At 44.2% G+C, this 23,241-nt stretch overlaps 1 protein-coding gene across 2 annotated transcripts in view; it reads right to left on the bottom strand.

Moving 5' to 3' along the window:
- The window catches only part of LOC141140520 (sulfotransferase 6B1-like), a 104,126-nt gene that overhangs the window by 54,005 nt on the left and 26,880 nt on the right, over positions 1-23,241 (bottom strand). The window contains exon 3 of one of the 2 annotated variants that reach the window (XM_073627808.1): positions 19,410-19,499. The exons of the other annotated variant lie outside the window; for it this stretch is intronic. Within the exon in view, the coding sequence (XP_073483909.1) occupies positions 19,410-19,499 (90 nt within the window). The remainder of the gene's footprint in view (positions 1-19,409; positions 19,500-23,241) is intronic. 2 annotated transcript variants of the gene reach the window in all.

The raw sequence follows: 23,241 nt of genomic DNA, 5'->3' as shown, positions 1-23,241 counted from the left end.
GCCTAATAAATTACTTTTAAAACCTGTGTAGTGTGTTTTTTTATTGACACTTTTTTTTCCTAGGTGAATGGGTAGGGGTATCATGTACCATATGATATATCATGTATCATGGATTCCGATAAGCCCTCCGCCCGCAGACCCCGACAACCAAAGGCCAGGGTTGTCGGGAAGAGGCCCTTGTCCTCATCAACATGGGGACAAGGTGCTTTGGGGTGGCAGCGCCCCCCTTCCCCAAAGTACCCATCCCCCATGTTGAGGGCATGCGGCCTGGTACGGTTCAGGGGGGGCCCGCTCGCTCGTCCCCCACCCCTTTTCCTGACCGGCCAGGCTGCGTGCTCGGATAAGGGTCAGGTATGGATTTTTGGGGGACCCCCACACCATTTTTTCGTTGTAGGGGGTTCTCCTTAAAACCCATATCAGACCTAAGGGCCTGGTATGCACCTTAGGGGGAACCCACGCCATTTTTTTTCATTTAAAATTTGGCGCGGCGTTCCCCCTCATGATTCATACCAGGCAGCTGTCAGCACTGCCTGTCGCTCATCGCGAAAGGTAAAAAAGGTTTTCCTTTCCTGATTAGCAAGCCAGCTCTGTCTCCCGCGACGGGGCTCGCAGGTGTCAAATCTCGCCGATAAATGCGGCGAGATTGACACAATATCGCGGTCACCTACTGTATATTCTTTTACCATACTAATTGAGTTTTACTTCCGGTCCTGCCACGATAGGGGCGGATCTGTCTGATTTCAATTTTCTGTACAGTCTATAAGTAAGAGCAATGTGGGGAGGCTGATTTATGCCCCTGTTGAAGACTGTTTAGTCCTACACCATGTGGAGTTTCCCTTTTTCTTTTTCCACGTTCCCATATTAAGTCACCATCCTTGGACCATTCTGGAAACGGAGAACGTGAATGACAGCCGTTCAACTTCCGCCTGTGACTACCACCATCCATTGGTGCCTGGGGCCCACGAGATACCGTCCGGTTGGACACTACGGGAGATCTTCCCCATGCCTTTTTTTACGCATTGCTATAAGGTATGTGCGTCCTACGGATCCGGTAAGGGTACCCATTTACTTTCATTGAACATCTACACGCCTTCTGGCGTTTACTGTTGTTTCACTAAAAGACATTTGATCACATTTTTTCACTTTTAGCATTTCAATGTGCGTTTATAATATTTATAATACTTTAATTACATGTTTATTAGTACATGTTAGATATTTCTAGCGCTGCACTTTATATATTTTTAATTCTTTGTGGACTTGGTTTGTTTGTGTTTCAGCTGCTTTTGTTTTTGTTTTTTACTTTTTTTGGGTTTAGCGCAGCTTTTTTCATTCTTTACACTTATTTCTTGACCCACTGTTTTTTGATTATGGATGTTTTTGAATACAGGACCACCAGGTCCCTTAACACAGATGGAGTCTTTGTTCTAAACAACAATGACACCGAAATGGGTGGATTGTTCCTTAGACTTAAAAATGTAATGACCACGGAATTATACCTACAGTGGGATACTGCATTTCTAGAACAGTATATTAAAGAGAAGATGATCCTGAGAGGTTTACGGTGGGACGTTTACCCCCAACAGGGAGATACAGATCTTGAACCCTGGTTCCATTATTTCAATGAGGCGAGTATTAAGTTGCTTGGCTTTTTAGTTGAGAGAAAACGGATTAGACTAGCTGCACTTGATTTGGAAATCAGAGACCTAAAGGACAAACTTTTAACGTCCAATGGGTCATCTGAATACATCTTCCACTCTACCAATTTAAGAACCCTTCTGGAAAAAGAGAAGGACCAACGCAATAAAAAACAAAAAAAGTACAACCGTACAACCGTGCCCCTAAAGTTGTACCCCAGAATAATTATCTTCCTAGGGAGTCTAGTCGGGGGGAGATATCCTTCTGTTTCTAGGAGTCACCCCGCTGACTCCCCCCATGGTAGATACCCTTCTGGCCATAGGGGTAGACAACCTAATGGGAGGGGTAAAGGGAATGTGAGAGGTAGAACCAGAGAGCCCTACCATGGGACCCGTGGATCTTTGGGGCCTCGATACGATACCAGATCAGACTATCCAGGAGAAGGCTATGGTTATGGCACCCCCATACACACCAATAATCGTTATGCTGTGCTTCGTGATGAGAGTTCACGAGAGGCACAATATGATCGATCTTATTATGATTATGGTGGGGATGAGGAGTACAATAGAACACCATATTATTACCACCACTCTGGTCCTTCCCAACCTTTGGGTTTTCACAAATCCATTCACAACCCCCCCCCCCCCGAAGTCCAAAAACAAAAGAGGATGAGGGGGGGGGGTGCTTACAATGGAGGAAAAAGAAAAAGGTCACAGTAGGTGGTGGCATTTTTAATTTAAGTAAAACCATTCTCACCGATCAAGAGAAATATGTTTTGGATAAAGGACTTAAATTTGTCCCTCCTAGGAAACTAAACAAGTTCACTACTTTTGTGGATGTACGCAAATACATCCGCAGGTAAACATACAGAGGCATTTTTTATCTACTCCTTCATTGGACTCTAGAGGTACAACACAAGGTGGTATCTTACACTCTGGCCTCTCTAATCCTTCACTCTTTAACCCCCTCAACAATACATCACATTCTATCAATTTGTGTACTCAAAGATCTGGTCCTCCATGATCTGGATAAACTCCCCATTAAGAGAATGCATCAAGATCCAGCCATTACGGCTGGTATTAATGCTCTCTGTGATAGAAAAGACCTGATCATCCGCCCCGCCGACAAGGGCAGCGGGATAGTGGTCTTGGATAAAAAAAGATTACATTGCCGAAATGAATAGGTTATTTGAGGATCGAACCACATATAGAATCCTCCCTAAGGATACCACTGGAGAAAATAAACGAGCCCTTAAGGCCCTTATTAATTAAGGATTCTCTCTTAAAATCCTCAATCACAAGGAGAGAGAGTTTCTCGTTCCCTCAGCCTCCCGAATACCCATTATCTATTACCTTTCGAAGGTACACAAAAGTTCTACTAATCCCCCTGGTCATCCGATCGTGAGTGGGATAGACTCTGTTACCTAGAGAATCGGAAGGTATATAGATTTTTATCTCCAGCCCCTTGTCAAACAAATGCCTTCTTATCTTAAGGACACCCGAGCTACGATCAACTTGCTAGAAAGGGTGGAGTACTATGACGGCCTTTTTCTTGCAACTGTGGATGTGTCCGCACTCTATACGTCTATCCCACTAGATCTAGGCTTGGCGGCAGTTGATCTGTTTCTCTCCAGAGATTCAGGTCTGCCTCTTATACACCGTAATTATGTTATGGATCTACTCAAGTTCGCCACAGAACATAACTACTTTTGGTTACAGGAAACATTTTATTCACAAATCAAGGGCGTTGCTATGGGGGCTAAATATGCCCCCAGTTTGGCCAACCTTTTCATGGCTTTATGGGAGGAGGATGTCGTCTATGCCCACAGACCACCCGAGCTGGTTTTGTGGGCCAGGTATATAGACGACATCCTCCTCCTTTGGAAAGGTGACCGTAGATTTTTGGAGGATTTTATGAGCTATCTGACTACTAACAATAGAGTTATTTCTCTCAGTTTTGAGGCAAGTTCTGAGACTATCCACTTTCTAGATTTGGAGATCTCAGTTGTGGACCATCAGCTGGTTTTCAAGACGTTTTTTAAACCTACAGACCGTAACGGGTATATCCCGGTAGATAGCTGTCATCACCACCAATGGCTTAAATCTGTTCCTAAGGGCCAGTTCCTACGCCAACGCCGAAATTGTAGCAATATTGAGGACTTTCAGTCCCAATCCCAGAACCCTTAAAGAAAAGTTTGTGGAGAAGGGATACAAACCCTCGGACCTTGTTATAATGTTTTTAGCTTTATATGACATTTTTCCATATATTTTGGGGTCTGTTTTGGTACATATCCCCAGTTTACCATTTTTACGATTGTGAGGACCCTGGGGGTTTTTTTTGGGCTATTGTGCCAATTTCATATGAGGGTGGTTCACACTCGCTGGCTGTCTGGGGTGTGAATGCCGTTGCACCTGGTTTGAAAGCCGTGGCGTCTTCTTACCCGGACCCCGGTTTTGGTGTGTTCCCCCTTTTTTAAGACAGCATTGTGGCGTGCCCTTGCACTCATTTGGGTGCTCGGGCACTTACTATTTGCTGGTTCCTATCAAGGACCCGGCCATACAGATCCCCTGTATTTTGGATAATAGAGTCTGGGCATTTATTTATCCAATTTCACCTTTAACTGCTGTTTTATTTTATTTTATTTTCTTATGCCCAGATTGCTGTGCCTTATTTATTATACAACGGTCCTTTTCAGTTATGCCTTGGTGCCTTGCACTGTGTTTACAGCGTTGACGCTGGATGCAGCTGGGCTGGGTCTTGTCGCTCATTCTCGAGCAAGAGACCAATCACTAGATGCCAGGTGGAGGCGACGCCGCGCCCGGCCTGTCTGTCCCCTCTGCGCACACGGGGCTTGGAACACAAGCCTCCTGTGTGGGAGTGGATTAGACACCAGCCGCTGATTGGTGATGATGCAACGTCTCATCCTGATGGTTTCCTTTACTCACACGAGGCTTGGAACGCAAGCCGCTCGTGGGGTACTATAACTGTACATTCTCTTGTGGTTTACAGCCCTGTTGCATTGAATTTTAGGTTCAGATAATATCTCTTGCTATAATATTTTTAACCCTTTTGATTTGGGATGTTAGATCTGTGTGTGTCTTATATTCTTTTACCATACTGATTGAGTTTTACTTCCAGTCCCGCCATGATGGGGGCGGATCTGTCTGATTTCAATTTTCTGTACAGTCTATAAGTAAGAGCAATGTGGGGAGGCTGTTTTATGCCCCTGTTGAAGACTGTTTACGCATAGGGATAGCATTTTTAGCTTCCCACATTGCCATTTTTTATTTTATGTGATCACTTTTTTTCGTGTATGGTGTTTAGTACAATAAATCCCATTTTGTTTGCCCTACACCATGTGGAGTTCCCCTTTTTCTTTTTCCATGTTCCCATCCTTGGACCATTCTGGAAACGGAGAACGTGATTGACAGCCGTTCAACTTCCGCCTGTGACTACCACCATCCATTGGTGCCTGGGACCCACGAGATACCGTCCGGTTGGACACCACAGGATATTTTCCCTATGCCTTTTTGACGCACTGCTATAAGGTATATGCGTCCTACAGATCCGGAAGGGTACCCATTTACTTTCATTGAACATCTACACACCTTCCGGTGTCTACTGTTGCTTTCACATTGGAGGAGTTATTGCTTCACCAGTTTTTCTATATGGACTTTCAGGATTTGCTGTTCCATATTTCACTTAAAGACATTTGATCACATTTTTTCACTTTTAGCATTTCAATGTGCGTTTATAATACTTTAATTATATGTTTATTAGTACATGTTAGATATTTCTAGCGCTGCACTTTATATATTTTTAATAAATAGAAAAGACTCTCATTCTGAGCCCAGCATTTTTCATTCTTGTCACAATCATTTTTGGCCCCTACTGTCTATTGATATGTAAAACACTTTTTGTTAAATCATTAATTTATCATTAATAATAACATCTAGTTAACAACAATAATTTTCGGACAATAAATACGTTAAAAAATATTATACCTGGCTCCAGCTGGGCTCCTCCACTTCTTCCATGATGAAATGCCCAGGTTGGTCCTCGGAAGCCTCAGCTGGGGTTGAGGGAAGGCTGGATGGAAGTGTAGAAAGTGATTCCCTGGCTTCCATCTGGTCTTCCAGAAACCGCATCCTGTTGTAGTACCACAGACTGGGTACATACACATCCTCTGCTGCTGCTCCTGATCTCATGGAAGCCTGGACCTTATTAAGCTCTCCTATACGTGCTTCTCAAGCTCCCAACTTTCTTCTCCACAAACTCGATGTCTGCATCGGGGACCTGTGTCTTCACAAATTGCAGCAGTTTCTCCAGCGATGCCTTCCTAGTTGGTTTATTGTGATATAAGGGGTTTTTAACCTCCCACAAATTTCTCATATCCCTGTATCTGTCTATGAACTGGCCCATGAATTTAGGGTCTTTGAATTGTTTCATATTTGCTGCAAGACAAAACACAAGACGAAAACACTAACACTAAACTCGCCTAATCTTATCCCAATATAAGCCTCAATCTAGAATCAGTATAGGCTACTGATGTCCCAAGTTAAAATGTTACCTTCATTATAACATTCGGCGCTTCCGGTCCTCCTTCCTCCGCACACAGAACATAGGTACGACACATGCGTGTTAGCTTTATATACACTGCGCATGCGTGAAACTCCGCCCGCATCACCCGCTCCTGACATTCTTTCTCGAATATTCCCCGCCCCTTCTCTTTCGTCACAGTGGGAGATGAACATGGCAGAGACACAGCAGGTGCGTAATAGTAGTAACGAGGAGGAGGAAAGCCCAGAGCCAGAAACGTCCCGATCCTGGAGGAGAAGATTTAAAGCCTCAAATGTGGCCTTTGTAGAGATCGTGGAGATGGTGGACATCTTGAAGAGAGCCGACTATGATGGGATATATGGACTGAACCTAAACCCAAATGTGAGAAAGATCATGTCTAAAGTTGTGAAGAGTCTGCACAGGAATTTTGGGGTACAACGACCCAAGGAGCAATTGAGGAAACGCTGGTCAGACCTGAAATTGAGGGAGCAGGATCAGTACAGAAGGATCAAGAAAGTGCTTCTAAAAAGGAAGTAGTTGTCGTGTGTTCTTCTTCTTATTATTATTACTTGCATGCTGCTCCATGTGCTTTTCTTTACTGTTGTACAGTTTAAAATGGCAACTTTCAGGCTCATGGGCACGGTTATAGTTCGCAGTGAACATCGTTCATTCGCCAACTAAATACAATGTTTTTGGCAAATACAGGGCTAACTACATTTGGTAATGCTAATTTGTATTAAAAGAATTTTAGGACATTGTTGTCTAGAGGTGTTTGTAAGTAGAATGGAATGCAAACTTGATTCAGTGTAATGTAAGGAGAGGAAACTCAGCAGCTGTTTACACATCTGGACTCAGGAGCACTAGTGTGGGACACAAGAACAAACTTTTTAGGGTGTCCCACACAGGTGCTCCAGTGGATACTAGGGGTGTCTACATGTGTGAAAGTTGTCCAAAAAAGGTAAGTATTCCAGCTTTGTTAAGGGAATAAATCATGTCTTCAACTTGGAACTCTGCCCAAACAGACAATTGTACCCCACTTCCAAGCAATGTTTCATATTCATATTTCTGGCCACAAATATTGGTGTGCTAAGTATACCTTTTGTTTCATTCTCATAGGGGAGAAAAGACTCGGGACGTCTGAGGACACCAGGGACCCCCCACCTACTAAAGAAGGGGAGCACACAACCAAAGGATGTGGAGGAAGGGGAGATGGAAGAAGTGGTTGAAATAGTGACCACAGCAGGTGAGTGTCTGAGACCACAGCTTCAGGCAATAAATGTATGCCTGCATATTTATAATACGTGGTGTGTATTTTTCTTTTAGGTGATGTGCATGTTGTGGAAGAACAATCTATTCATTTCACCACAGTGCACAACGGCTAATCCAGGACATAATGTGGTGTAGTTGGGATTTAGACTTCATAAAGGAAAAAAACCAAGGAGATTAAACAAAGAATGAAGAACATGATTGATGGCTGTATTAAGGAGAATCTAAATCCAAAAAATTACACCTTTTTTTAAAAATAAAATTGAACTAAAGTCTTAATACAGTTTAAAAGCCAAATTTGGAAGATGCACAGTGTGTCAACATGTCCTTTCTGCCATCAGGGGATATCAATGTACTCGTTTTGTGGGTGCAACCTCTTCCTTGCAACTCTAGTAGGTGAGAGGAAGGGGTTGCACCGCCAAAACACGTCCATTGATCCCCCATGATGGGAGATAGCACATGTTGACATTAGGCATGGGATCAGGAGGGAAATCCCAATTTTGACTCCCAATTAGTGTGCATCTACTAAATTTGGCTTTTACAGGGGTGACCTCACCCCATCTGATGAAGGCAATATCAACACATTTTTAACACTATAATGTCTGATATTGCCTTAAGTTTTTCAATGTTGAACTTTGTAAGTTCCTGAGTTGTGTATGTTATGTTTTGAAACATGAAGAAGAAAAAACTACTCCTGCGTACAAGTGGATCACCATACAGATAGTTCAACAACACAGGCCTTTCTGCCCTCAAGGACAGGGAATCCTAGTAAACAACAAGAGAAAAGGGAAAAAGGGGCGCACCAGCCTTGTGCATTATCTTTTAAAAATATTTATTGAATAAAATGGTAAAAAAGAAACAACTCACAAGCAATTGTAGAGGAAGGCACAACATGAAAGTGCACCGACTGACAGCATGCGACCTAGGATGATTTTCATGATGCACACCACGGAGATCCATCTGGCATGAGAGTGTTTGGGATCGAGTCCATCAGGGGTGACCTTGACAGAGGTAGAAGACACCAAAGTCTCTGCAAACGCGAGGCCTATTGGATCTTCACCCTCGGTAGCATGCCCCCTGGGGGGTTGAATGAGGATCCTGAGGTTCACAAAATTGTTTGACTGTGTAGAGCCGTTAGTGGCTCTCCTGCCTTCTCCTCCCCCTATTTTCCTCCTCTCTCCCATCCATCTCTGCTCCTCTCTCCACGTGGTTAAACTGTGTCTTTATGTGCATTTTTTAGTGCATATTTGTATGCTCTATAAACAGCTCTTCAGTTTTTTCAGTCTATCATATTTGTATTTAAGTTTTAACCTATTTCTAGCAATTTTTCACCATACTAATTATTGTTCATTAACATTGTAATTGTGACACCATTTATGACATTCTCGCATTTATGAAATGTATGTATCTTTTTGCTATTGATTTTATAGTCAATTCCACAACCATATGTTGCACACAGCGACTGGAGAGGGATTAGACTCATTTTTATTTATTTAATTATTTATTTATTAGGATGGCATCTATGTATGCCTAGTATTTTGTAATTGCTAATTATTAGATATTGTTCCTCCAGTCACTGTATGACGCCACATGTGTTTATCTCTTTCAGCATGATCCTTATTTTAGTGCAATTCAACTTGTTGTTTTTTTTATATATATTTCCCTTATTTGATGACCTGTGGTTGAGTCGTGGCGTGCTAGTTTGTGGGCGCACATGTGAGTGCAGAATTGCAGGTGTGGTGTGTACTGTACCTCATGCGTTGGTTATTCTTTATGTTGGCGGTTAGGTGATAACTATTACATCATTATCACTTTATTTATTCATTATTATTATTATCATTATTATTATTTTTTCATCTTCATTAATAATTTAATATGTACCTATTATCCTCTCAACTGCTATATACCATTAATTTTATTCATTATGCTTTATTAATGGTATTTATATTACTTGTATCATTCATTATTTTGTAGGGGCCATTCTGGTCACCTTCTAGGGGCTCTATGGTCCCCCAGTCCGTGTGAGCCGCTGCCTGTAAGGCAGCTGTAATTTCAGACTGACGTCAGGATAGCCGGCCTCTGACATTCTAATCCCGCCCCCAGCTATATGTCGCCGGGCTGTCCCTTGCCGCTCACGTCATCAACGGGCTACATAAGATGCGGAGGTAGTGATGGGGATTCCGCCCCCTTCCTCCTGCCTGGAACACAAACACATCGGCGTGCGTTCCACAACGAGATTGCCACGCTGAAACTATCGACCCATTGCATACTCGATGATGAGGAGCTTCACATGCACGGACTTCCTGAGATGATACTGTAGGTACATCTTTTCTTCTGATACGATCGTTAGCATTTGAAATGGGGGGTTTCCCTACCTATTACGTTTATTACAGCTCATACCTATTATGCTTAATATATCTTACGCTAATGTCACCTCTGCGCTCCAGGTGCGCAGCATGCCACGATCCAACACCAGTGGTTCATTCTGCCTCCACTATATTCATTCATCCAACATTATTCATTAATGTACTGAATTTTTAGTATGCATTTTTCCCTATATATACACACATTTTTAATTATATTATTTTATCAATTTTTTATTTTTATTTTTTTATATATATTTTATATATTATATATATATATATTTTTGATGTCCCCTTTGAAACGCGTCTGCTGGTAGTGATGCTTGTTATTTCCTCCACGACCTTTGGAAGGTATCGCTCATCCTAGGTCGCATGCTGTCAGTCGGTGCACTTTCACGTTGTGCCTTCCTCTACAATTGCTTGTGAGTTGTTTCTTTTTTACCATTTTATTCAATAAATATTTTTCAAAGATAATGCACAAGGCTGGTGCGCCCCTTTTTCCCTTTTCTCTCGATGTTTTGAAACATGCCTGTTTATGTAAAAAAAAAAATTCAAGGTAAAACTCTATAAAACCAAGATGTTATTTTTTTACCAAAAAAGGTTTTACAACGCACATGTGTTTGTACACGGAGTAAAAGGTTTTATACTCAACAATGTGTGGCTTCTTCTTTCAATGCTCAATACCAGTTTTTGTATTACGTTGGTGTTTACAGTGACAATGGGTGTTATTTAAGTAATGGAAAAAACAATTGGCACTACAAGTGCGCTAGGAGAACCTAGGAGACAGATAAAAGAAACACAAGCAGTAAATCAAATTCAAGATTTTATCATATCAATTTTTTTTTTATTTTGAAAATATTTACAAATTTGCTGGCATAGCAATGGCCCCCCTACCCGTAAAATAATCAACATTTTTTTGACGCACTTCACGGGCGCTTTGGGGGGGGGGCAAGCCAGGATGGCCAGCTTCCAGGGCCGTCAGTGTTGGTTCATGAAGTCTGGCCTCAGGCCCAACTGAGGCTACATAATTAGGAGCATTTTGCTTTAAAAAGTTGTGCAGTATGCAGCATGATAACACGATGTGGTTAAGTTTGTACTCCGCCATATTTATTGCCGTTAGAAATAGGCGGAACCAGCTGGCTATTATCCCAAAGGCATTCTCCACGACCTTTCTGGCTCTGGCCAGCTGGAAATTAAAATCCCTCTTCTCTGGGGTGAGGGTCCTCTGGGGGAATGGCCTCATCATGTGATCACCCAGACCAAATGCTTCATCAGCGTAAAAAACAAATGGGAGTCCTTCAACGTTCTCTTCCGCAGGTGGCAATCCCAAGCCACCACTCTGGAGACATCGGTAGAACTCGGTCTGGGCAAAGACTCCACCATCCGACATCCGGCCATTCTTCCCCACGTCCACATATAAAAACTCATGTATTGATGACACCACCTCCATCAACACGATACTATTGAAACCCTTATAATTAAAATAGTATGACCCCGAATGGGGTGGTGGGACAATGTGGACGCGTTTCCCATCGATTGCCCCTCCACAGTTGGGAAAGTCCCAGCAGTCGGCAAACTGGGAGGCCACAGTCTGCCATTCCTGTGGCGTTGAAGGAAACTGTGGAGTCAAACCCGAAAAAAACAATTTAGTACTTTTGCACATAACATTGCAAGCAGATTAGACACAAACATTCTTGGCCAACATCAGTATGACATTTATTTTAAGGAGTATTTAAAGACAAAAAGATAAGGTCCACTTATCAGATTCCTCATCCCCTCTGATGGCCCATTGGAAAAAGTTTAGGGGCGGGAGGGTTATAAATGAGAATGAGAAATTATAAATGAGAAAAGCCTCTGGCACTCTGCCTGAATTTAAGGACAAAAACAACATTTGTACACATTTTAGGGGGTGTTTAGGGTAAAGCACTACTATGGAGCTGAAAAATACACATTGTTAAGTGACTAGGCTAGGTGTATATGGGCCCAGGATAGCATGCTGGGGAGGTTAGTGAAGGCAAATACGCATGCAGGCCAAAAAAGGAGCATTAAAAACTTACAGCATGCATGGAGGACAAAGGAGACATTCACAGCATATTACAATCATGGTAATTAGGGAATGATTAAATAAATACAATACATTAGCAAACATTAAATACATAGAATGTGATGTTAAAGGAGAAAACTTACCCTAATATAGTCCTTCTGCAGGACCTGAATGATGGCAGAACAGATCTCTGGAATAATGATCCCCAGAGCCTGGGGGGAGATGCCTGTAGAGAACTTGAGGTCCTGTAGACTTCTCGTACCCACAACATGGCTTCAAAACGGTCGGCTGGTCAGAACGAACTAACAGGACTCACGGAAGAACGGCAAGGCCTATGAAGAGCGAGCTGAAAATCAGAAACGAGCGGACAATAACGCACTGAAAAACAAATACGAACTGACTACACGCACTGAAAACCAGATACAAACCCACAAGCACAAACTGAACAGCAGTAACAAACTGAAAAGCACGAGGCTGAAAAGCGCAAATCGTCTCTCACCAAACTTCTATTAACATGAGATTAGCAGAAGGAGCCCAAAGGGTGGCTCACTGACTATTGAACTTCCTCTTTCTAGTCCCGTTGTACGTCACCGCGTTCTTGATGGTCAGAATTTGGTGTGACCGTGTGTATGCAAGACAAGCTTGAGCGGAATCCCGTCGGAAAAGCCATCATACCTTTTTCCAACCAAAATTCTGATCATGTGTACGCGGCATTAGGCAGACTTCTCTCCTGTGGATTGTTCCCTACAGAAAAACTTAATTTGCACACCCTCTGCTGTTTCTCCACAGGTACTACAAAAACTAAAAATAAAAACATTTTTCATTTTCTTTGATCTCAAGTATTTTTATTTTTTGTGTGTTCTCTAAATGCTGTCCTTCTCTTCCTATCTTACCCTTTTTCAGCTGGCTGCCCCACTTACCCTCCAGCCATGAGTCAGTCACCATTTACACAAGACCCTCAACTCTTAAGGTAGGGGACAACCCCATTATTGGGTAAATTTGCAGGTTGTTGCAAAAGAAAAAAAAAAAAAGAGTGCATTCTTATTGCAGTTTGCTTTGATTCGTTTCAGCCCCGCACGCTCACGCTCTAGAAGATCTAGAGCCAGAAAAGAAAGAGACTCCTCAGGAGAGCGCAGCCACAGGCACCGCTCCCATTCCAAAAGGTAGTAAAAAAAAAGAGGCAGCACACCTCCTCTTCTCCTGAGCAATTCCAGAGCCCTAATAAAAAGACCTGCTGGGCCTGTGGAGCAGCCCCAATGCCCAACAAGCTAGTGTGCAGGGGCTGCCTGGAAGAGTTAGATGTGAACAGAGAGCAGGAGACTGCACAAGTGTCAACCTTACTGAAGAATGTGGTGCAAGACTCCATCTCTGAGGTCACATCCATTATTCCAGTCAGACAGCCAGACAACCCGTTAGTGGCCCCAGTCAGGAAGCTCTGATGGAGGATCAACCAGGAACCTCAGCAGGTAGCGCTCCTCATTTCAGCGCTGTCTCGGCAGAGTCTGCACAACAGGTGGAAGACAGCAGTTGGTCTACTTTAGAGAGTGATCCGGAACACCTCAAATTTAGCTTTTCCCTGGTGGATCCATATATCCAGGCAATCAAGCAGGCCATTGCATGGGAGGAAGAGGAAGCCCCCAAGAAGGCAAAATCCTATTTTCCTTTTCTCCAAAAGCGCCAATCCTTCTTTCCTTTTCATGGAGGAAATTAAGGGCGTCATTAAGCAAGAGTGAATAAAAAATTAATAGTGGGTGTGGCGCTGTCCTAAATAAAACTAATGCATACCATATGAATCGCATATAAACCAAATAACCATATGAAAGGTGATCCACTTGAGTGGGGGTGGAAGGGGGGGGGGGAGTGGAAGGGATAGGGAAAATCTCAATTGGCAACGTCCAAAGTGACTGTGCTACATATATTCAATAAAGTTTCAAAACCACATATAATACGTGACCTGTGCTCAGTGCGGTTGAAATAGTATATATATAATACTTATAAATTGTTTGACATAAAAAATTAATTGACATAAAAAATTATTTATCAGACACTTGTAATAAACTGGATGAAATAAACCGTAACTGGTGCTCAGTGCAACATAAGTGATTTTAAACAGTCCTTGTAAAATTCTTGGTGTTTATTTAGACCTAGGCAGGTGTAACCATACATGAATCTGCTGCCTGTATTAATTTTGGTGACCGGGTGCTCGTGTCTTGTCTTGTGATCATGCAGACACTCACCAGCTTCTTTAACCCCTGCGGGGGTAACACGCAGTCACAGTGTATGCCACTGTGCGGCAGTCCTTAGCAATTTCTCCTCAGGAGATTTACAGCCTATATGGGGGGGTCTTCTGAATTGGGAGAGGCTGAACCCGACAGGAGAGAAAATAAATAAAAATAAACTTTAAAAGGTGTCTTGAGCGAGGACAAAAAAAGAAGGTTCTTTTTTCGTCCTTGCTCAAGACACCTTTTAAAGTTGGCAGAACACTGAGAAAATTGAGAGCACTGGCACCTTTTAAAGAGTGGCAGAACACTGAGAAAAGGTTCTCATTCAACAGAATGCATAAACTGTATCCTCTGCAGGAGGAACATTACCCTCCCAATGGAGGATTCAACCTCCTTTAAAGATTCAATGGAGAGGAGGATAGATCTAGATTTGAAGAGAATCTATGAAGCGGCTGGGGCAGCCTGTCACCCAGCTGTAGCCCTCACCTCGGTGGCCAGCGCCTTGAAGATTTGGATTCAAAATGTTGAGTCAGCCATAAAATAGGTTGTTCCAAGAGTGGATATTATTCAGTCTCTAGAAGAACTCAAGGTGTCATCCTATTTCAGCGGTAAAGCGGCTATATACACGATCAAGTGTTCAGCCAGGGATATGCTACACTCCGTCACAGCTAAAAAGGGCCCTATGGTTAAAACCTTGGGCCGCTGATGCATCATTGAAACAGAATTGGTGCAATATCCCTTTTGACGGCAAGTCCTTATTCAGCAGTAAGATGAAAATGGCCATCTCAGGTATATTGGGGAGCAAGTCGGGCATATTTCCACAGGACAGGAAACAGAGGCGAGCAAGATTTTTTCCTAACCGATCTCATTCCTCCAGGTTCAGGGAGCAGAGATCCAACAGACAAATCAGAGGGTCAGGTGGCGGATGGAAGGGTGCCCAATCTACCATCCTCAGGGCACACAGGCAAAAAGCCATGAAAGTCCCACAAGAGCCTACCAAACCCTTTTGATAGTGTGCAACCCCAGACATTTGAATTAGGATCCAGGCTGACACATTTTGCGGATGTCTGAGCGGAGAATTGCACAGATCTATGGGTGAAGGCAACAGTCACCCGGGGCCATTTCTGGCAGCTTCACAGCGCCCCTCCACCGGATCATTTTCTCCCCCACCAAGATCCTCCACAGAAGGCAGCAGTTCTGCTACAATATGTACAAACCTTGCAAGCATAGTATGCCATGATACAGGTTCAGAAAGATATACTGGGCTTTACTCCACCCTGTTCATGGTCCGCAAAGAGGACGGAGGCTGGCGTCCAGTCATAGATCTAAAAAGACTAAACCACTTTATCCTTCTGGAAAGATTTAAGATGGAATCCATCCACACAATCATCCAGGCAGTACAACCAGGCGGCTTGATGCTTTCCTTGGATCTACAGGACGCCTATCTGCATGTCCCAATCCTGCCCTCTTTTCAGGAGGTATCTCAGGTTTGCCATTGGTCGCACATACCTGCAATTTATCAGCCTGCCCTTCGACCTATGCACATCCCCTAGAACATTGACAAAGATTCTCATTGCAGTATTAGCCCCTCTCAGAGTACAGGGTCTTCGGGTCTATCATTATTTAGATGATGTGCTTCTATTGGCAAGGGACCAGTGAGAGAACTCCTGACACACAGGGAGATCCTTATCAATTCCTTACAGAAGTTCAGTTGGATGATCAACTTCAAGAATAGCAAGCTTGCCCCAACCTAACAATTGGTATACCTGGGGGCACTCTTCAATCCCACCAGCAAAGGTGTTAACAGTCAGGAACAGGGTCCTGAGAGCGGCAACATACACCCACCTGTCAGCATCACAGTGTCTCAGCCTGTTGGGCACCACGTCCTTGTGCATTCCCATGCTCCATTGGGCACATTGGCATATTCAGCTGGTTCCTTGCACAGTGGAGGAAATAGTTCCTAACAGAACTAATAACAGTATCTTTCAGCATGAGGAGGAGCCTACAGTGGTGGCTGAAGAAGGGGACCCCGAAGAACTGGACCATTCTTACAACAGATGTTAGTGAGGTCGGCTGGGGGACACACTGCGAAGGACAGTCTGTTCAGGGCAGGTGGAGATTCCCAGCCAAAGGCATAATCTCGAATGTATTAGAAGTTCGAGCAGCTCTCATGGCTCTCAAGGCCTTACAGCATAAGATCCAGGGCAAACCGGTCACGATGCAGATGGACAACAGGGTGGCAGTTGCTTATATACAACGCCAGGGAGGAACCCACAGCAGTGTCTTGCTGAAGGAGGTGGAGCCTATAATGTCCTGGGAAGAGAATCACGTTCAGACTCTAAGTGCAGTGTATCTCCCTGGGAATCTGAATCTGCAGTCTCTCTCGCGCATTTCCGGACCACAACGAGTGGGCTCTACACCCCCGAGTCTTTACTCAACTGGTTCACATGTGGGGCAAACCCCAAATGGATCTCTTTGCTTCTCCCAGCAACTGCAAACTCCCGAGATTTCTATCCCGGTTCCCGCATCCTCAGGCAGAGGGGACGGATGCTCTAATTGTGCCTTGGGACTGTGCCCTAGCCTACGCCTTTCCCCCGGGTTCTCTGATAATGAGATTCCTCTTGAGCCTGCTGAAGGAGAACATGATGGTCATGGTTTTGGCCGCAGAGACCCTGGTTTACGCTGGCAGTCTACCTCAGCATACAACAACCAGTACCCCTTCCAAGGTTTTCCCCACCTTCTGATACAGGGAGACTTTTTGCATCCGTGCATGCACAGACTCGAGCTGCGAGCATGGCTGTTGAAAGGAGGAAGCTAGGGAGCCTAGGATGCTCTTCTAGGGTAGTCTCTACTCTTTTAAGAGCCAGAAAACCTTCCACAAATCAAGTATATGCCAAGGTATGGGACAAGTTTTCAAATTTCCTGGTGGGATGGGAATTGGATCTTTCTGCACCTCCACTTTCAGCTGTCCTAGATTTTCTTCAATCAGGATTGGACATGAGCCTTAGTCTGGGCTCCCTCAAAGTGCAAGTGTTGGCCATCTCAGGAGTGAAAAAAATCAAATTGGCTGAATCCTTTTGCTACAATTGAGCAGCGTTCGTTGTGGGACATTACACAAAAAAGCAATTTTTCTGATGGCCATCATTTCAGGTAGGAGAGTGTCTGAACTTCAGGCCCTAGGAGCATCAGATAGGCATATTACCTTTTTCCCAGCTCTAGTGGAACTTCATCCAGTAGACCATTTTGTGCCAAAAGTAGCCACTACATTTCCTCAAACAGGCGTCTGGGCTTTACCAAACTTTCCAGAAGTAGTTTCGGGCAGACTACATGAGCTGGATGTTTCAAGAACCTTAAGCAAACACCTGTCAGCCACCGCTCCCTTCAGATGCTCAGATAAGCTCTTCATAATCCCAGTGGGAAATCACAATGGAAAAGAAGGCTACCTCAAGAACCTTGGCGAGCTGGATCGTCAAGTTCACAGAGCGTACAGGGACTGCACATTCTACCAGGGCGGTAGCAGCCTCATGGGAGGCCCATTCAAATGTGACGATGGAGACCATCTGCAGAACAGCTTCATGGTCCTCTCAAAATACCTTCCTAAGGTATTATAGGGTAGATCAGGGTGCCTTCTCATCTGTAGACTTCGGGAGAAGAACAATCCAATCATCTCTTACATTGTAAATAAAACTAAAATTGTTTAAGCAGTACCCAGCCTGTCAGCTAGTCATTTATCACTAGTATGCTGCCATGTTGGTGTCAGGAAAACGGAAAATTGTATCAAATACTTACTGTAATTTTCGTTTCCTGATGCCAAACCATGGCAGCATACGGACCCAACCCTTGTACAGTATGTTTCGGTATGCCGCTTGTTACAAAGAATGGGGTGGCGGCTAACTATGCCTTTATTTATGCTATTCACTGGTCCTGGGGGAGTGGTCAAGAGGCGGAGCTCTATCGCTAGTATGCTGCCATGGAAGCGGAATTTTCACAGGCACTTGTCTTCATACATGTATTTTAAACTGAACTCTAGGTGGACACAAAATAATGCAGCATTATTAAATGTATTTTTAAAATCCTTTGGAAGGTAAAATAGCTGCCTGTGTCATTGTACATGTGTGTGTGTATCTGTGTACATGTGTGTGCCTGTGTACATGTGTGTGTGTCTGTGTAATTTACCAGTAGCTGCTGCATTTCCCACCCTAGGCTTATACTCGAGTCAATACGTTTTCCCAGTTCTTTGTGGTAAAACCACTTATATTTGGGTCGACTTATACTCAAGTATATACGGTATATGGTTTTGATAAATCTAAAGGAAAATTGAATAAGAAAATTGTATAATGTATGGCCAGCCTAAGGCTATAACAAGAAATACTTTTTTGCCTTCTGCCTACTTTTTTTTCATGGTGGAAAAAGATCATTGATGGTCAACTTTCTATATATGGGGCGCATCAAGTGCAGCCCCTGACATCACCAAAGGGCTGCACATATTATTCAGTGAATATCTGTTTCAGAGAGAACAGACACACAACAGTCAGGTCAAAGGCTTTTGGCATGACACAATAGTTGGCCACAGGTTGCAGGCAGGATACAGGATATGATCAGAAACTTCAGGCATGCTAGAGGGGATAGAAAGAGACTGCAAACATGCTTTAGTACTTCTTGGAGACTAGAGATATACTTCAGAAGTCATAGAATATAGACATAGTAGTGGCTACAGGGGCCCCGAGGTGCCAAAGAGCTGCATGCAGCCTTCACGCCACATGTTGGGCACCAAGGAGTAAGGCAGGCCATACATGGTCGAATTTCGAACAAATTTTCTTTTCAAAATCAGAAAGTTCATTTTTTTTGTGATCCAATGACGCCACCATTGATTTTCAATATTTGGCCGATCAAGCCTTCAATTTCACCTCATGTTGCTACAGAAAATAATTTTCGTTCTTCTTTTCTCTCTGTAAATTTTCTTTTCTTATTACATTTCTCGCACGATTCTCCCATCATTAATTAGAAAATCGTTCGTCTTTCTAAAAATTTCCAACAAGTCCGATTCCTCAAATTTGATTGCCGCATGAAAATCGGCCGTTGCTGCAGCCCACTAATGGTGCGAAATTCATACGAAAATTCTTAGATACGATTTTCGAAAGAAAATTCTTTCGAAATTCGAACTGTGTATGGCCAGCATTAGACAATGAATTCTTATCATTGCTGTTGATACTTGCACTAGTATGCCCCAATAGTTCATCAAGGTCTATATTATTTCCACCTGGGCTACTACCAAAGAGTAAGGTTTTCATATTAAATTAGAAACTTTCTATAACTTACCTTTACTTTCTTCTCAAAGAAGGATTTGGGGATTTGGTCATAATAGAAGTGTGTCGCTAAAAGTCGTGGGGAAGGGTCAGCTTTTAGTTTCTGTATTATAAACAGAAAAACACATTTCATTTAGAGCAAACAATCAAAATAGCATTTCATAACAGAGATGTGCTTTGTTTATTTGTGTATGCAATGGTTTTAGAAAAGTTCTATTTAAAGGGAATAGATAATGGTTCTGCATGTATCTATATATATATATATATATATATATATAGTTTGTTCGTTGGTTAGTTAGTTAGTTAGTTAGTTAGTTAGTTAGTTAGTTAGTTAGTTAGTTAGTTAGTTAGTTAGTTAGTTATAGTAGCAGGGGGTTGTATACAGAGCTGGGTTTGTAATGCACTTAGAATTCTCTCTTATACTTTACAGGACCCCTAGTTAAGGACCATCCCAGCTATAAATCTCTCCCTGACAGACAGTAAAGCAACAAGTGAGACAAACAACTAGTGCTCTACAGCCTTTGGAGCAGACATATCAAGACTGTTAAGCTATGTTTTCACTTGCGATTGGGGGGTGGTAAAAAGATGCAATTGAGATGCCTATAAAATAGGTTTGGGGGTTGGTTAGCTCAGTGGTAGATGAGCTTTTTACTGAAGTTCATGCCAGTCTAAAAGGTTATTAAAACATATAAAATTATAAATTGAAAAAGGTCAACAAAAAAAAAAAACAAAACATATTAACATAAAGTTCACAAACTTGCCCACGCTGGAGTTTCAGTTGCACACAGCAAAAACAGGTAACAAAAATACCAAGCCACATGACTCTCTTTTCAGCAGTATCACTGCTCTTTACAGTGATTCCAAAATGGGAGTCCTTAAATATTCTCAGTCCTTCTGCATAAAGGCTGGTTGTCATGAAGCTTGGAATACTGAAGTATTTCCCTTTGATTCTATTACACAGTGGGGGGGATCTGCTGCCCTGTTTTAAGGCTAACCCCCTCCAGACGGCTCCATGGTCTGGAAGGAAGGCATTGTTCTTTTTGACTGTTTGTTTATGTACTTTAATTACCCCCTGGGGCTTCTCTGTGTCATTACACATATCAGTCCTCCTATTCAAGCTATCAGCCAATCCCTGCTGACCCTGTTTCAAGTCCTCATTTGCATGGCCAAGAGAACCTTAATTGAAGACTAAAGTGTACTTTACAATTGACCAATAGGAAAGTGGTTGTTGGGGGTGGGGTGTTCAAACTGCTGTGTACAAAACTGTGTTGTATGCATCCAATAAAAGAGAGATTCCTGTTTGAACTTACATACAGCCTGCTGGTGTTTGTTCTGAGCTACACAACTGGATTAGAACGGCACATAGCTGTAGTTCTAGTCCCGGAGCATCGGATGACTGAACCATCAGATGTTGCGATCTGCAATCTGATTCTATAGTCGCAGAGAAGTGTCGGGAGAGTGGAACCGAGCAAGCAGGGGCTCGTTACATTGGTTGGCAGCCGTGGGATTTGCTCTCCAGTTACTGTGACACTCCAAACCAGTCTGCAGGAGAGCCACACTGAAAGACTTACTTGAGAGCCGGGAGGGACTGGTGGGATCGTGCTTCCTTGCCGTGAACACATCCAAACCATCACCTGGATCCAAGCTCCAGATAGCAGGAGAGGAGAGGTACAGATACCAGCTACCATACAAGAGGAATACAGAAGGAGGATGCGAGAGATGCAGATACAGCATAGAGGACCAGTATCAGAGCAGGTCCTGCTGGCATGGTTTGATCCTATCCGTTGCGAACTCTGGAAGGAAGCGCTAGCCCGTGAGCAGCGAAACCAGGTAAAAGTTCTCCCCTCCATCCATGTAAGGTACTGGTCGCAGTATGAAGTGCGAATGCTGTTATTGGGGGAACAACTGAACCAGGAGTGGACAGCTGAGTTAAGCAGGCTGATCCAGGCAGAAATGCGGTTGGACAAGAGCTACAGAGCCCTCCAGTGGTAGCCCAAGTGTGCCCGTGGACAGCGGATGACAGCCCCACGGAAGGCTTTGACTATGATGGCCTGGGATTGTTGTACTGGAGGCTGTCCAGGGACCCTTGGGAGTGATCGGGAGTGGCGTTTTGAGGAAATAATGGAGCACAGAGAGGGAAGACTGAATGTCTCGGAAGTGCACTAGGCACAGGAAGATTTGGAGTTTCTGGCTGTTCAGGAATGGGAGCTGGAAATCGCCTACAGACAGCTGCTAGACTCTGCTCAGCAGCAGGGTGGGGCTCCCTTTGCCTGGGACTATCAGGAAATACCAGTTGACAACTCTGAAATCCTGGCTGAAGAGTTGACAATGTGGCAGAGTAACAGTGTGCTTTGCCAACCTGGCCCCGCAGCTATGGACGCGGAGGTCTTATCGTGGATGGAGCATGTGCTGACTGACCTTGATGAACCTGTTTCTGCATTGGATGATCTTGGATGGAGGAATGTGCCTGTCCAGCAGAATGCCAGAGAATTGGCAGTGGAAAATCTGGAGATCGCTATCCCCAAAGCTGAAGTGCTGACAACGGGGCAGAGCTCTGCTAAACTCTGCCCAGCACTGATAGCATCTTCTGGGTTCCAGGGACAGGAGATGGTGAACCTTTATCCCCAGACACCAGTTGCAGAGACAGGGGATTTGGTAGACTTTTCTGCTGAGGAAGAACAACCTGGTGAGCCTCCAGCAGAAGAAGAGCTGTTATTAGGGCCAAACTTCACTGTGCTCTGCCCAGCACCAACAGCAGTATCTGTGGAGTCACAAGGAACTTCCCCAGCTGAAGCGCTGGCCACCGGACAGAGGTTCCAAGACCTCTGCCCCACATCTGTGGCAGTTCCGGAGGCTCAGGGTGAGAAGGAGGTGGTCACTTCCCAGCAGCAGATCAGGATACAAGGGGAGAAGGGAGAGGAGGTGTTCATCGTCCCGCCCCAACAGTTGGCCAGGGTGGAGGAAGTGGTCTTTCCTCCCCAGCAAAGATCCGTGCACCTGGGAAACAGTACCACAGACATATCGTCCCAACAGCCAGATGAGGGAATGGAAAAGGAAGCAGCTGTCTCACCTCCCCAATGGCAGTTACACAGTTTGGGAGTGGAGGAAGCCAGCCTCCTGCCCCAACAGTTAGCCAGAGCGGAGGATGTGGAGTCTCCAGCAGAAGTGCTGGCAAGAGGGCAGAGTGCTGCTGGCCTCTGCCCTCAACTAACAGAAGAGGGAGTTCCTGTGGTAGTGGATGGGACTTCGCTCCACTGACACAACCCCAGAAAATGGTGCGACACTGAGACAGGAGGATGTCAGCCATGCTTTGCAAGCACTGGGGGATTTTCATGTACTAAAAGTGGATGGGACTTCAGTCCCCACTTGTATACCCCAGGGATGCTGGGCAGTTGGCCCAGATCCCCAACAGCATGATGGAGTGAGCGCAGTCACCCTGTCTTCTCTCCAGCAGCTGAAAGGACTCCAGGGAGAAGGGCCAGTCCAGGCCTGTCCCCAGTGGCAGGCGTGTTCTCTGAGAGAGGCAGAGGTTGGCTGGGTAAGAATGCTCTGTATGGAACAATTTGTTTGGGGTACTGTGTGGGTACAGGCATTAGGGGACTGGAACTATGGACCAACTTCGGAGTAAATCCGTCTGGGGTCTCCTCTTGTGTTAGTCATCTGCCGACAAGGGAGAAATGTGACAGACTGAGCCAGGATAGAGGCTTTTGGAGGGGACTGAATGCTAGCCTGTTGCCGACCGATCATGGGCCCTGGCATTTGGGGGAACAGTGCTCTTTGTGAGCTATATGCCTGAGGACCCTTGAGGTGGTGTTACTTTGGATTCAGGTCCATATCCCCCCAAG

This window comes from Aquarana catesbeiana, linkage group LG04 (assembly GCF_042186555.1).
Source record: "Aquarana catesbeiana isolate 2022-GZ linkage group LG04, ASM4218655v1, whole genome shotgun sequence".
NCBI lineage: Eukaryota > Metazoa > Chordata > Amphibia > Anura > Ranidae > Aquarana > Aquarana catesbeiana.
Note: the sequence above shows the minus strand (reverse complement) of the source record. Positions and strands in the feature narration are given on the sequence as shown.